This window comes from Dendrobates tinctorius, unplaced genomic scaffold, assembly GCF_039654945.1.
Source record: "Dendrobates tinctorius isolate UK_male_01 unplaced genomic scaffold, ASM3965494v1 ptg000046l, whole genome shotgun sequence".
In the NCBI taxonomy this organism is placed as follows: domain Eukaryota; kingdom Metazoa; phylum Chordata; class Amphibia; order Anura; family Dendrobatidae; genus Dendrobates; species Dendrobates tinctorius.
In genome coordinates this window covers 34,094,358-34,109,825 of record NW_027361714.1, presented here as the reverse complement: position 1 = coordinate 34,109,825, position 15,468 = coordinate 34,094,358, and the positions used below count along the sequence as shown (strand labels likewise).

Sequence of the window (15,468 nt, the reverse complement as noted above, 5' to 3'; positions counted from 1 at the left end):
GACCGAATGACCAAAGTCAGGTGACACTTTGCAGCTTTCTCATGTGATGGTAACTTTTATTATGCAGATCGTTTTGGACCTGGTTTCAGGATAACTTTTCTAATAGAAACTTGTGTAGTCAACATTGGCTTTTTATTTGCTTTTACAATGCTAAAAAGCTTCCAATTTCTAGGCTATTAAGATTTTGGATATGTGATTGTGAAATTAGATTTGCTTATACATTTTTATTGCCATGTACTGTTGTCTGCCACTCCAACCCATCCAGAAATCCCCTATATACTCTATTAGGGCAGAGTCAATATGTAGGTGCATGCCTCAAAATCATTCCCACTGCAAGGGTCTAACTTAAATATCAAGAGGTATTTCAGCCATTTACATTGATGTGTTGTGTTACCTTGTACTACAGTTCCTCCTGAGCGCTCTCATAACTTGTATTATATTAAGTTGCCATACCAAGCAGATCCATATGTACTCATTTGACTGTGTCCAATTAAGTTAAGCACCATGGCCCTTTCATCTGCAGATTGGTGGGGTTCAAAGGGTTGAATGCCTCCAGTCACACACTGATGGATTATCCTAAAGATTGGAAATGACCCTTTAAAGTGAACCTGTCATCAGTTTTGGCCGATAAATGATGCGGCCACTGCCTTTCAGGGCTTATCTACAGCATTCTATAATGCTGTAGATAAGCCCCCGGTCCTACCTGAAAGATGAGAAAAATAAGTTTTTTATTATGCTCACCCGGGAGGCGGTCCAGCGCCTCCCATCTTCTTATAATCGCCGCCCTCCTGCCTGCTTCATCACTCCACGGCATCGTGATCCTGCGCAGACATACTTATCTGCCCTGTTGTGGGCAGAGCAAAGTACTGCAGTGCGCTGGCACCAGGAAAGGTCTGAGAGGTCCTGCGCACTGCAGGTACTACAGCTGCAGGGACAGGATGACTGGTTGCTATTGAAAGAAATATGAATGCGGCCAAGTACAGAGATATTCTGGATGAAAACCTCTTCCAGAGTGCTCTGGACCTCAGGCTTGGCCGTAGGTTCACCTTCCAACAAGACAATGACCCTAAGCACATAGATAAAATAACGAGTGGCTTCAGAACAACTCTGTGACCATTCTTGACTGGCCCAGCCAGAGCCCTGACCAAAACCCAATTGAGCATCTCCGGAGAGACGTGGAAATGGTTGTCCACCAATGTCCACCATCCAACCTGAAGGAACTGGAGAGGATCTGCAAGGAAGGATGGCAGAGGATCCCCAAATCTAGGTGTGAAAAACTTGTTCCATAATTCCCAAGAAGACTCATGGCTGTTCTAGCTCAAAAGGGTGCGTCTACTCAGTACTGAGCTAAGGATCTGAATACTTATGACCATGTGATATTTCAGTCTTCCTTTTTTAATAAATTTGCAAAAATTTCTACATTGTCTTTTTTTTTTTTTTTTTTTTTTTTTTTTTTTTTCAATCAAGATGGGGTGCAGAGTGTACATTAATGAGAAAAAAATGAATTTTGAATTTACCAAATGACTGCAAAGAAACAGAGTGAAAAATGTAAAGAGGTATATGTGATTATAGCCACTAGAGCATTAATACTGGCTTATTAATAGTGGTTTTGCAATTGATAACTTACATATTGGTGATATTTGTCATACTGTCAGCCTCAGTGTCTTTGGAGGCATTTTTTTCTTGTACCTTTTTTAATTATTAAATTTTTATCTTTACAATATTCAATAAAGATTCATACTATCTAGTGACAGATTCCCTTGAACTTGACACACCACTCTACTAAAACAGATGCCTCCATGAACTCATGTAGATTTCCTTTTTTGTTTTCTTACGATGTGAAATCACCGTTAGTAAATGCCCTGAGTATTTGAATATTCCAATAAGCAAAATCTAAAATGGTTGGGTAAAGTATGCTTTGTAGTGCATCCATGAAGCCAGTGATGAGCCGGCCTATTCCTATGTGACCATGGAGATGCTTTATTAGTGAGGGATAGCACAAGAGGCTTCCATGTGCTGTACTCCTGACAGATCTAGAGCCAATCCACACCGAGTACAGAGAGCCCTGCAGATGATGATAACCTCATGAATTCTGTCATCAGAACACTGGAAGACTCGGGTCTCATGTTGCAGTGCATAGAAACTCTCTTGGGGTCATGTGGTTTAGAAAGCCTTAGATGAAGCATTTAGCGGCTTTACTGGGCAGCTTGCTGCAGTAACCAGATGGCATATTGTATTAATTTGATTGGCTCATGACTATACATGCAGCTTTGAAGGAGGAAGTAAAAGCAAGAAAATGGAATATTGTAAAAGTGTGACAGCTCAACCCCTCTTTCCGCCCAATTTTTTAATTCATGACACATTTTTTGGCTGTTCTCTATCATGTTTCTTTCATCCCCGCCCTTTGTGCACACACAGACTGAGCGGTGGAATGCGGCCAGATTCACATACCCTCATCTGGAAGAAATATGGGAGCAGACCTCCTATCTGTAATGTCGGCCTGCGTTTCTGTTGTTTTAACTAAAGCAAACCCATGTACACACACAAGCGCGCTGTAGAAGTATTATTCCTCCTGCCATTCCCATAAGGATTGATGTTTTCTAGATTCCATACATAGCTGGCGAACACGAGCTGTCCTCTGGAATATAGCGGCAGTCACAGCTGCTGTCTATAACTTCATGTAAATTCTGTAATCAAATCTTATGTGGCCTGTGTGCATTCCTCTTATGGTGCCTGAGTGGCTGCAGATTCCCGGGCCTTGCTTTTTTTTGTTTCTTTATTGTACACAGTGACTTTTTTTCCCAAGCTAGGGCTGTGATAACATCGTTTGAGAATTTTGGCTCTGTCTACTTTACTTCATGTTATATAGAGTCTGAAATGGTTTTTCTAATTTGATAATCTGTAATTTCATGAAAAGAGCAGAGATGTTCATTAGCAGATTCACTTGGCAGGAAATTCTGTTATTTCTTAATAGTGGGATGTAAACCCCAATATACACTCCTGTCCTATGTAGTGAATGCTAAACCTTAACAGGCACATACAACCTAAAATGATTATACAAAAACACCACTTAAAACAGGTATAAATATAGATAAAATAAATTTTATTCAAAAGTAATACACATTAAAAAGGACATGAATCAATGGTTAACATGATATGTGTGAGAGGGATCAAATAGAGGAAAGTGTGTGGTAGAGTGGGATGAGGTCAGGCTGCTGGTAGTAATAGCAACAATATGTCCAGCAACATGCGCACCCCTGCAGAAACCTCGTACATCTAGACACACGCACACTCTGACTCTATTCTACCACTATTCTCCATAGCTTCACTCCACGATACAGACACTGCCACTAGTTTCTACAATGCCACTCTTGCATCAGCCATCGACTCAGTCACCCCTGTCATGCATAGCAGAGTACGACAAATCAATAGACAACCCTGGCACATTAACATCACTAAAAAGCTTCGACAAGTATCCAGAATTGCAGAGTGGCATTGGAAGACAACGCATTCGCAAGATGATTTCACTGCACTCAAACAAGCAACACTCGCATTCAAATCAGCTCTCACCTCTGCTAAACAGGCCTTTTTTACATCCCTTGTATCTTCCTTATCCTACAACCCCAAACAGTTGTTCAACACTTTTAACTCCCTCCTCTCCCACCACTGCCCCTCTGACTTCCCTAATCTCTGCCAAGGACTTTGCCACGCACTTCAAAAATAAGAGAGACCAAACAAGGCAAGTCTTTGTTGTCCGACCACCACAATCCCTTTGTATGCCAGACCAATGCTCTAAAGGTACTGTCACACTTAGCGATGTACCAGCGATCCCGACCAGCGACATGACGCGGTCAGGATCGCTGGTACATCGCCAAGTGGTCGCTAGTGAGCTGCCACACAGGCAGATCTCACCAGCGACATCGCTGGGGACGGGGGTCACTACTTACCTGTCACACTAGGCGATCCTGCGTCCTCCCGCCTGGCTCCATGCTCGTCTCTCCACAGGAAGCACCGCAGGAAGCTGAAGACGAGAAGTGGTCCAGGACGTTCTCGCGCGATCAGCGATAACCTGCGGGGGAGCGGGTCGTAGGTAAGTATCAGATACAGCGATATCGCTAGCAATATCACTATAACGTCACAAGTTATAGCGATATTGCTAGCGATATCGCTTAGTGTGACAGGCCCTTAACCCCATAACTTCTTTCTTCAAAATCACTGAAGGAGAGCTTGCTCGTCGTCTCTCCAAATCACACCTCACCACTTGTGCACTTGACCACATCCCATGCCACCTCCTCCCCAGCCTCGACACTACACTAATCCCATCCTTAACCCATCTCTTGAACCTATCACTAAATTCTGGTACCTTCCCCTCTGCTTTCAAACATGCTACAATCACACCTATCCTCAAAAAGCTATCCCTTGACCCAAGCGCTATGTCCAGCTATTCCCCATATCTTTGCTCCCATTTGCTTCCAAACTCTTTGAGCAGCACGTCCATGCTGAACTTTCCTCTCACTTTGCATTTAACTCGCTCTTTGACAACCTACGATCTGGCTTCCGTCCCCAACATTCCACTGAGACTGCCCTGACCAAACTTACTAATGAGTTACTTGCAGCCAAAGCTAACACAGTTCTCTATACTCCTCCTTCTAGACCTGTCCTCTGCCTTCGACACAGTTGACCACTGCCTCCCACTACAGATCCTCTCTTCCTTTAGTGTCAAAGACCTTGCTCTATCCTGGATCTCCTCATACCTTATCAACTGCACATTTAGCGTTTCCTACTTCCATACTACCTCTTCATCTCGCCCCCCTCTCTGTTGGTGTCCCTCAAGGTTCTGTTCTAGGACCCCTTCTCGTCTCAATCTATACCCTTGGCCTGGAACAACTCATAAAGTCCTATGGCTTCCAGTACCATCTATATGCTGATGACACTCAGATCTACCTCTCTGGCCAGATATCACCTCTCTGCTCTCCAGAATCCCAGAGTGTCTATCAGCCATATCCTCCTTCTTCTCTCGCTTCCTCAAACTCAATGTGGACAAATCTGAACTGATTATCTTTCCTCCATCTTGCATACCTTCCCTACCTGATCTATCTATCACAATAAATGAAATCACACTTTCCCCTGTCCTGGTAATCTGCTGCCTCGGAGTAAAGGCCCCTTTACATTTAGCGATGCACCAGAGATCCCGACCACGATATGACCCGGTCAGGATCGCTGGTGCATCGCTAAATGGTCGCTAGTGAGCTGCCATACAGGCAGATCTCACCAGCGATGCAGCAGCGGTCGGCGGTCGTACTTACCTTTCAGACGCGGCGAGGGTGTCCGTCTTCCGCCTGCATCCATGGCTCGCTCGTCGGCGCCAGCAGGAAGCAGACGACGAGAAATGGACCAGGCCGATCTCGCGCGATCAGCGATAGCCAGCGGGGGAGCCGGTTGGAGGTAAGTATCACATGTAGCGATATCACAAGCAATATCGCTGCTGCGTCACAAAATCGGTGATGCTTTAGCGATATTGCTAGCGATATCACTGTGTAAATCCCCCTTAACCCTTGACTCTCCCCTGTCCTTCAAACCGCATATCCAAGCTCTCGCCACCTCCTGTCACCTCCAGCTCATAAATGCTTCCAGAATCCACCCTTTCCTCAACCCTCACTCTAACAAAATGCCTGTGCATGCCCTAATCATCTCCTGCCTTGACTTCTGCAACATCCTCCTCTGTGGCTTCCCTGCTAACACTTTCACACCCCTCCAGTCCATCCTTAACTCTGCTGTCCGACTAATTAATCTCTTTCCTCGCTACACTCATGCTTCTCCTCTTTGCAAATCCCTTCACTGGCTCCAAATTTCTCAGCGTATTCAGTTTAAACTACTGACACTGACCTACAAAGCCATCCATAGACTTTGTCCTCCGTATATTTCCGAACTTATCTCTCTATCTTCCCTCATGTAATCTTCGGTCCTACCAAGACCTCCTCCTCTCCTCCACGCTTATTCGCTCCTCACCCATTCACCTCCCAAGATTTCTCCCGAATAGCCCCCATCCTCTGGAATTCTGTGCCCCAACATGGCCAGCTACCCACCACATTTGGATCCTGCAGAAGGAACTTGAAAACCAACCCCTTCAAGAAAGCTTACAACCTGTAATGACCACTCAGCCACCTCCAACCCATCGGAGCTACTGCAACCCCCGACCTACTGTCTCCTTCCCCACCATCCTGTAGCATGTAAGCCCGCAAGGGCAGGGTCCTCTTCCCTCTGTACCAGTCTGTCATTGTTAGTTTGTTTACTGTAAGTGACATTTGTATTTTGATGTAACCCTGTCTCAAGTACAACACTATAGAATCAATGGCGCTATATAAATAAATAATATAGACCCTTATTTCCAAGGATGCTAAAATGGTAAGCAAGCGCATAGATATAAATCATAGAAAATCATTTAGTCAGACCATACCTGCTGCATGACTTCTGCCATATATTTTTAAATCTGAAATACTGTGGCGTTCCAGAGAAAAACCTAGTTTAAAAGTCAGCGGTGACAGAGCCACATGGGAGACTAGTCGGACAGGAGGGTCCCCAGCGTTTTTTCGCCTCGCACCGTCTGCACCGGAGAGACTGGTCTCTCACTATACACACTTGCAGGGAAAGTCATTGGCAGCGGGCAGGGAGAAGCCGCTGGCAACCGCCTGTCCACTTACACTCTAGTGCAGTCCTGTCCCTGAAGGCTGTTAATGTAAACCTACCTGGCTGAATCATACAGCCAGGGTCTGATACATGCTACCTATGGATCTTGCAGCATGTCAGCTGTCACGGTCACGTTACATAGTTCATGGCTGTTAAGAAAAACTTTACTTCATTTGTGAGGTACGTCACGTTCTGCCATAGTGGCTGACATTTTAGTGGCAAAGATATTGCAACGGGTAAGTATGAACAAAGCCTAGCGGTCCATAGCCCAGCGCACTGCCAACTAACTGCACAATGTGCAATGCCCGTGCAAGCTGCGGAGACGGCTCCTGTTTTAGTGGGAATAGTGGTGACCGATACGCCCGTTATTTGGAAATATTATAGACTTTCTCCAGTGACCTTCATGTATTTAGACTGGAATTATTTATATATCTGGATATTCCTAAAGCTGATGACACCTTTAGAAAAGTCATATAGTTTTCAGATTGTCTATTCATTTTTCCAACCCATCGCTATTAGTCTTTGTATAAATCAATCTATTTAATCTCTGAGGAAAGAAATATGGAAATTTAGTACATCCCTGCTTATCTTTAGGTTAGACTTGTATGTTTAGTTGGAAGCATCAGCTGCAATCTGTAACTATTATCTACATCTATGTGTCTATATCAGTCCTGTTCTCTACACGGCCTTGTGAGGGATACGGAGAGACACAACAGTGTGGGATTGTCCTCAGCAGGGCTAAACCATTCATTCTAGTGGTGCGCCCGCTATGAATCGTATTGATTGTGTACCATTTAGCTCTTGCCTTCCCTCCTCTTAACAATGCTGCTAATCATATTTGCTGTCTGGGCAAATTCTTGACATTTTAATCATTACATAACTTACAATTTCAGATGTGGCAAATGTCCTTGGTATCTAAAAATACTGCACAATTCGAGTCCTTTCCTACCTCCTTGAATGGCTTTGCTTTTTCTTAAAATCGGGGCAGCCAGGATATTGATAGTGTATATTCTACTTTTACTAATTAACAAAAAACCTACAAGAGAAAAAGTGAGCAAAAAACCTGCTGTAAATAAAAAGCAAAAAGTGCATTTAAATAAGAGTTTTTAGTAATACTTTTTTTTTTTAAATCAAAAAATAGCATAAAAGCCATCCCACCACGGCAAGGTAACTCTGATCGGACAGACTTAAGGCCCCGTCACACTAAGCGACTTACGAGCGATCCCGACACCGATATGAAGGTGTCAGGATCGCTGGTTAGTCGCTATGTGATCGCTGGTGAGCTGTCACACAGACAGCTTCACCAGCGATCAGCACAGAGATGCCGAGCGTGCGGCATCGCTGGCCATTCCTGTAAAAAATAGAATCAAAATAAAAAATATAGTTATTCTCACCTTCCGACGTCGCGTTCAGCCATCCTGCCTCTCTCCACGCTCCGGTCCCAGTGATCCTTTGCACGAATGACCACGAGATGTCACAGTCTCGCGGGATAACAAAGTCTCGCGGTCATTCGTGCAAAGGATCACTGGGACCGGAGCGTGGAGAGAGGCGGGATGGCTGAACGCGACGTCGGAAGGTGAGAATAACTATATTTTTTATTTTTTTAATTATTTTTTACACCTGATCGCTGGTCTCCCGCCTGTCACACACGGCGATGCGTGCTGGCCAGCGGGAGACCAGCGACCAAAGAAATGTCCAGAGATTTCTTCCAGCGATCAGCGATACCGGCAGGGGTGCCGCTCGCTGATCGCTGTCACACACAGCAATCTCGCTGGTGAGATCGCTGTTATGTCACAAAAGTTGTGACTCAGCAGCGATCTCGCTACCGAGATTGCTTAGTGAGACGGGGCCTTAACTTTTTCTCTTGTAGGTCTTATATGTTTTGTGGCCAATGTGAACATGCGTTTATGTTCTGCATGTGTACCAACTCAAGTCGAGCTCAATTTTTGTGTTTTTTCTTACTAATTAATGTTTGATTAAGAGCAGAAGATTGTCAGATCTACCATAAAGTAGAATCAGGCCGTGTGTGCTGGACTTTTATTCGCCATGGTTTGTGGGCAGTGGAAACCCTTTACACTCCACTTTACAATATTGTAGGCGATGTGCCACTTCTTTCATTTTCAAGTTCTGAAACTTTCAAGTTACTCATGGTTCATGACAGTGCATGGTTTATGTGGACGGAAAAATCATCAGAGATCACAGATCAAGACAACACTGAAAAGACGTTGGATGGTCTCGGTTAATTGCAGTTCAATGAGATTTTCCTTTACTTGTTTTAGAACTGTCATGTGGCATGCTTTGCCCTGAGTAAAGAGTAAAAAAAAAAAAAAAAAACCTAAAAATTCTTGCCTATTTAATATTTTTGGTTGAGCTTGGTGGAGACCATACATTTTGGGCTCCTCTCACAATATGTAGCATTGAAATCTTTGACGGGTTATTACATGCAATATGTAATACTTTTTATGGTGCTTTTTTTCCTGTTTGGCATATCATTGAACAGGATGGGACTTGGCATTGAAGACCTTTTACTTTTTTCCTCCTGTTATTTCAGATTCGCCATGGCAATTTGTGTTTAACGTCAAGTTTTATCCTCCGGATCCCTCTCAGTTGACTGAAGACATAACAAGGTAACCATGACCTCTGTCAGATGATATGTGTTCTGCCATGGGCAGCATTTCTGCTCTCGCTGTTTAGAGCATGTAGATATAAAATATTATGTCCAGGAATAGCGCTCAACATTGCATATTTTCTGTAGATTTACTATGCACACTAGTGATGTTTCCATACATTTCTAGGTTATGTTGTATACACTGCTTTTTCATATGTCTGCTTCAGTCATCTGTGGCGCTGCTCAGCCTCTTTCATCGAAAAGCATTATGTAGGCTGCTGGAAGAGCACCCAAAACACAAATCCTCATGCCATGCCAGGGGTAAGACGTGATGGGTGGCAAGTGTTTCAAAAGAATCATTGTTTGAAAGAATTTGGCTCAATAAAATAGAAAATCACTTCAAGCCTTTTACTATGATGATAGAGTTGCATTTGTGGATCTAATGCATTTTCTTGTTTAATGGTCTGAACTGTCTCCACAGATACTACCTGTGCCTTCAGCTCCGTCAGGATGTTGCTTCTGGCCGTCTGCCATGTTCATTTGTCACACACGCACTCCTGGGCTCTCTGACATTGCAGGCTGAGGTTGGAGATTATGATGCCGACGAGCACAGTGCCGACTATATCACTGACTTTCAGTTTGCACCCAACCAAACCAAGGAACTGGAAGACAAAATTGTGGAGCTACACAAAACACACAGGTCTGTAAGATATTGTGTAATGAAATAATAATAAAAAAGTCAAACAAAAGACTAATAGTTTTGACAACGGACTTGCGTTGAGGCCACATTCACACGTTCAGTATTTTTCCTCCGTACTTGTAAGCCAAAATCAGGAGCGGGTGAGAAATACATAAGTGGTGCCGTGTTTCTGTTATACTTTTCATCTGGTTGTTCCACTCCTGGTTTTGGCTTACAAGTACTGATGTAAAATACTGAACGTGTGAACATAGCCTAAATGTGATGTTCCAGATTGAGCCAACTAAAACAAATATCCTCAAAGGCTGTGTGCACACGCGTATTTGTCAACCTGCGGTTTATCTGCAGTTTTTCTGTGGTTTAGCCTGCGGTTTTCCCTTACGGTTTGACACCTGCCATGGAGCAGGTGCCAAACCTCTGCGGAATCCGCACAAAGAAGTGACATGCTGCGGTTTTGAAACCGCAGCAAATCCGCGCGGAAAAATCCGCACCATCTGCACTGCGGTTTTTATTTTCCATTGATTTTAATGGTACAGTACACCTCAGCAGAAGCTGCTGCGGATCCGCAGGACCAAAACTGCTGCATATCTGCAGCAGAATCCGCAGGGGGTGCACACACCCTAAGGGTTCTAGGAATCTTGCATGTGTTGGAGGCTTCAAATTCTTTCCTAAAGACACACGTTGGGGGTACCAAGTTATTGGCAATATTGGCTTTCTGTCGGCCCAGTCCTTTTTCCCCACAAGAGTGTGTTTTTGGTAGTGGCTTACTGCCATATCTCTATTGGAGTAACCATTCTCTCTACTTATAGCTTTGATGGTATAAAAGGTAAGCCCATAACAAGGTTACCAAGGCTTCTGCAGTAGTGAAGATAATGTTTAGTACTAAAAAGGATTGCGCCAAAATTTTACTTATTTTATATCTGAGGCTGATCATTCTGACCTGCAAAATGTTGGGATTGTAAGTGTTGGCAGTGTTCATCAGCGATAAAGCTGCTAATGCCTTGTTAATGGCAGTCAATAAATCCGTAGAGCAAATGGATTTCATAATGGGCCTCAAATATGACCATTTTGGTTAAATGGCCACCATGTAATACTATAGTGATACAGTAATGTGCAGAAGTATCAAGCAAGTGTGGAAAAATTGCTACAAAAAGAATGCTTTAAATTAATAGTAGTGCTAATAGTCTAGTTTTATCTTTTAACAAAATGCTAAGAGAATAGAAAAAGAGAAATCTAAATCAATATTTGGTGTGACTGGCCTTTGACTTGAAAACAACATCAAAACATTAGTTCTTTTATGTACCCCTTTGCATGCAGTTTTTTAAGGAACTCTGCAGGGACGTTGTTACAAAAATCTTGGAAAAATAACCACATATCTTCTGTGGATGCAGACTTCTGCAAATCTGCTTCAGGCACTCTATGATGTTGAGATCAGGGCTCTGTTGGGGGCATATCATCACTTCCAGGACTCCTTGTACTTCTTTACATTGAAGATAGTTCATACGGACATTTACTTTTTGTTTTTTTTGTTTTTTCCTGGGGCAGAATAAACTTGGAGCCAGTCAAATGCCTCCCTGATGGTATTACATGATGGATAAGTACTTATCTATATTTGTCAGTATTGCAAACACCAAGAAATTCGCAATGCTGAGGATGGTAGACAACACAGTGGCCGGCCAAGGAAACTTAGCACAGCAGATTGAAGACCTATAATGCTTCCTTCTCTTCTAAATCAGAAGCTGTCCCACAGTGCCATCAGATTAGAACTGGCAACCACCAGTCACATGCCACCTGCAGTCCCATCTCCTCTGAACATGTTGGACTTCAGCTGTTTTTTGACACTGGATGCAAGCTCAGGAAGAGGAAGAAGTGTTTGAGTAGGGAAGGAAGATGATTTTTCTGATAAGATGCATTGCAAAGTTTCTTATAATCACATGTACAATTGATTTATGCAAAATTTGTTGAAAGTACAGATCCATTATAACCATTTTCAGTGTAAAGTAGAACAAAGAGACCTGGAAGAGATGATGTGTCCCCTACAGAGCCCTAATTTAACCATCATGGAGTCTGTGGAAATACAGGAATATACAGAAGGTTTTGCACAAGCCTATATCCACGGATCTGTGGTTAGTTCTCTAAGATGTTTTGAACAGCCCCTCTACCGAGTTTTTCCACAACTGTCTGCCAGAAGATTGATCTATTTTGAAGGAAAAGTTTTGTCACGCTAAATAACGATTTGATTTAGATTGTCCTTTGGTCGTTCACCTTGTATTTTGTTAACTGATTTTGGTGGGATCAAACTTGCTTTGCAGCAGTTTTAAATCCAAAGAACATACAAAGAATGAGAAAGTTGTTTTTACTTGATACTATTTTCTGCAAATTAAAACATTTTCCCCCTTTTTTTTTTTTTTTTTTTTTTTTTTTTTTTTTAAAGAGGGCTCACCCCAGCACAAGCAGATGCTGTTTTCTTAGAAAATGCAAAGAAGTTATCAATGTATGGTGTGGATCTGCATCACGCCAAGGTATTGTATTTTTTGAACGTGTGTGAGTAGAGTGTAGAAAAACAATCCAGGTAAGGCCTTCTTCTCATCTGCGCTGTCACACAAGGGACATCAGATTCCTTGGAGGTTTAACTGGTTGGATAATATATGCTCCTTTTAGATCTCCTTTACTTCATAAGGCAAGCTTGTTAAGCTCCAAAAATTTTCTCTCTGAAGGCGTCAAGGTGTAATTTGGTACTGGTGCTAATTGGTCCTGTGATTCTGTAAGCTTTAACCCAAATTATAGTTCGCACTGCATATTTGCTTAAAAGGTTTCTTGTACACTACAGGACTCTGAAGGTGTGGATATAATGCTTGGTGTTTGTGCAAATGGACTACTCATTTATAAAGACAGACTACGAATTAATCGTTTTGCTTGGCCCAAGATTCTGAAAATTTCCTACAAGCGCAGCAATTTTTTCATTAAAGTGAGACCTGGTGAGGTAAGTTGGGTTGTCTCATTTTTTGGAATCTGACTACATAAACTGACAATTAGCTCTTGAGCCGAGCAGGATTTTTTATTTTGGTGCGAAAGGAGAGAAAAAATTAATTTTTCTCTTATTAAAGCAAAGGAATGTTGAAATCCTGTTCATGCTCTGCCCCCATAAATCACTAGAAATATGTGGGCTCGCTGACATTAATATAAATGACCATGTTAGTGCAAAGTGTCTTGCAGGCTTATAGTTAAAGGGAATCTGTCACCCCTTTTTTGAGATATCATATAATGATATCATTCAATTGTGTGTCACATAAGGATTCTCTTAGTACTTTTGCTTCCCCCTGACCCCGCACCTTTCATGCATAAATACCTTTTTTATATCGGTTCAGATGTATGTAAACTGCCGCTGTCCGGTCCGCTGGGCGGGGTTTATTCACCTGCTCCCCTCCTCCCTGTCTTGCTCTACGCATTTCTTCTTGTGTAGAGCAAGACAGGGAGGGGGAGAGCAGTTGAATAAGCCCCGCCCATCAGACCGGACAGCGGCAGTTTACATACAGTTTACAAGAAGAAATGCGTAGAGCAAGACAGGGAGGAGGGGAGCATGTGAATAAACCCCGCCCAGCGGACCGGACAGCGGCAGTTTACATACCTTTTTTATATCGGTTCAGATGTATTTATGCATGAAAGGTGTGGGGTCAGGGGGAAGCAAAAGTACTAAGAGAATCCTTACAATTGAATGATATCATTATATGATATCTCAAAAAAGTGGTGACAGATTCCCTTTAATAGTTTAGAATTCTGATTTGTTACTTTTCTCCAAACATGGATGTTCTTTGCGGTGATGTAGACTAATAATTCGGATTCGGGCGTATGTGCCGATGTGGCTAAAGACTATAATGGTGTCGACAGAGTGAGCATTTGCGCTGACGGGGCCATAGCTTATAGTGGTGCTGACAGTCAGTGTGCTCTGTCATGCATAATTTTCAGGCATTTACGCCTACTAGAGGCTGACACCCAGACGCAGTTTACTACGTCTGAGTGTTCACCTCCACTATTCACATATGCTCGAAAAGGATGCACACCAGAGCAACACAACTGTCAGCACCACTATAAGCTATGGCCCTGTCAGGTCAAATGCCCGAATCCCGTTTTGTGCGAGGTTCAGACGTAATCCTTGACAACACCAACAAATGTGGGCAAAAACGCTCTGTGAAAGCACCTTAATCTATGTACACTGCTCAAAAATAAAGGGAACACTTAACACCATGTAACTACAACTTCTGTGAAATCAACCGGTCCAGTTATGAAGCAATACCGATTGTGACTCATTTTCTCCTGCTGCTTTGCATGTTGCACAGACAGCAGGTAGAAATGATAGGCAGTTAGCAAGACAACCCCTATAAAGTTGTGGTTTTGCAGGTGGTGACGACAGACCATTTCACTGTTCTAATCCTTTTTGGTGGCTGTTTTGGTCACTTTTGGATTTTGTCATTGCTCTCACCCCTACAGATGCAGTAGCATGAGTCAGTGTCTGCAAACCACAGAAGTTGCTCAGGCAGTGCAGCTCATCCAGGATGGCATATCAATGCGAGCTGTAGCAAAAAGAGTAGGTGTCTGTCGGCACAGTGTCCAGAGCATGGAGCAGATAGCAGGAGACGTGGATGGGGCCATAGAAGGGCAACAACCCAGCCACAGTGCAAGGAGGAGCAGAAGCAATGTCAGAGCCCTGCAAAATTGCCTCAATCAGGCCACTAACATCCATGTGTCTGCATAAGGGGTGATATTAATGTCCGCCGTCTACAAGTGAGTGTTCTGCTTACAGCCCAACATTGTGCAGGGCGATTGGCATTTGCTAGATAACACAGAGATTGGCAGATTCGATATTGGTGCTCTGTGCTCTTCACGGATGAGAGGAGGTTTACAATGAGGAGATATGGCAGAGTCTGGAGACGCCGTGGAGAATGTTCTGCTATCTGCAACATCCTTCAGCATGACCGGTATGGCAGTGGGCCAGTAATGGTGTGGGGAGGCATTTCTTTGGAGGGCTGCACAGCCCTCCATGTGCTAGCCAGAGGTACCCTGACTGCCATTAGGTTCTGGGATGAGATCCTCAGACCGATTGTGAGACCATATACAGGTGAAGTGGGCCCTTGGTTCCTACAAATGAATGACAAGGCCTCATGTGGCTTAAGTGTGTCAGTGCTTCATGCATTATGAATGCATTAATGCTATGTACTGGCCTGCCTGTTCGCCAGACCTGAATCCAATCGAGCACATCTGGGATCTCGGACATGGTGCCTCATTCCATTCACTAACGCCACGTTGCATCACAGATTGTCCAGGAATTGACTGATGCTTTAATCCAGATCTTGGAGGAGATCCCTCAGGAGAACATCCGCCACCTCATGAGGACCTTGCCCAGGCATTGTAGGGGGTCATACAGGCATGTGGAGGCCCCACACATTGGCTGAGCATCATTTCCTTGTCTTCAGGCATT

At 43.5% G+C, this 15,468-nt stretch overlaps 1 protein-coding gene across 13 annotated transcripts in view; it reads left to right on the top strand.

Annotated features, from left to right (window-relative positions):
* The window catches only part of EPB41L2 (erythrocyte membrane protein band 4.1 like 2), a 178,060-nt gene that overhangs the window by 108,015 nt on the left and 54,577 nt on the right, over positions 1-15,468 (top strand). For all 13 annotated transcript variants that reach the window (XM_073575800.1, XM_073575799.1, XM_073575801.1 and 10 more), the window contains exons 6-9: positions 9,239-9,314; positions 9,777-9,995; positions 12,427-12,514; positions 12,823-12,975. In XM_073575800.1, the coding sequence (XP_073431901.1) occupies positions 9,239-9,314; positions 9,777-9,995; positions 12,427-12,514; positions 12,823-12,975 (536 nt within the window). The remainder of the gene's footprint in view (positions 1-9,238; positions 9,315-9,776; positions 9,996-12,426; positions 12,515-12,822; positions 12,976-15,468) is intronic.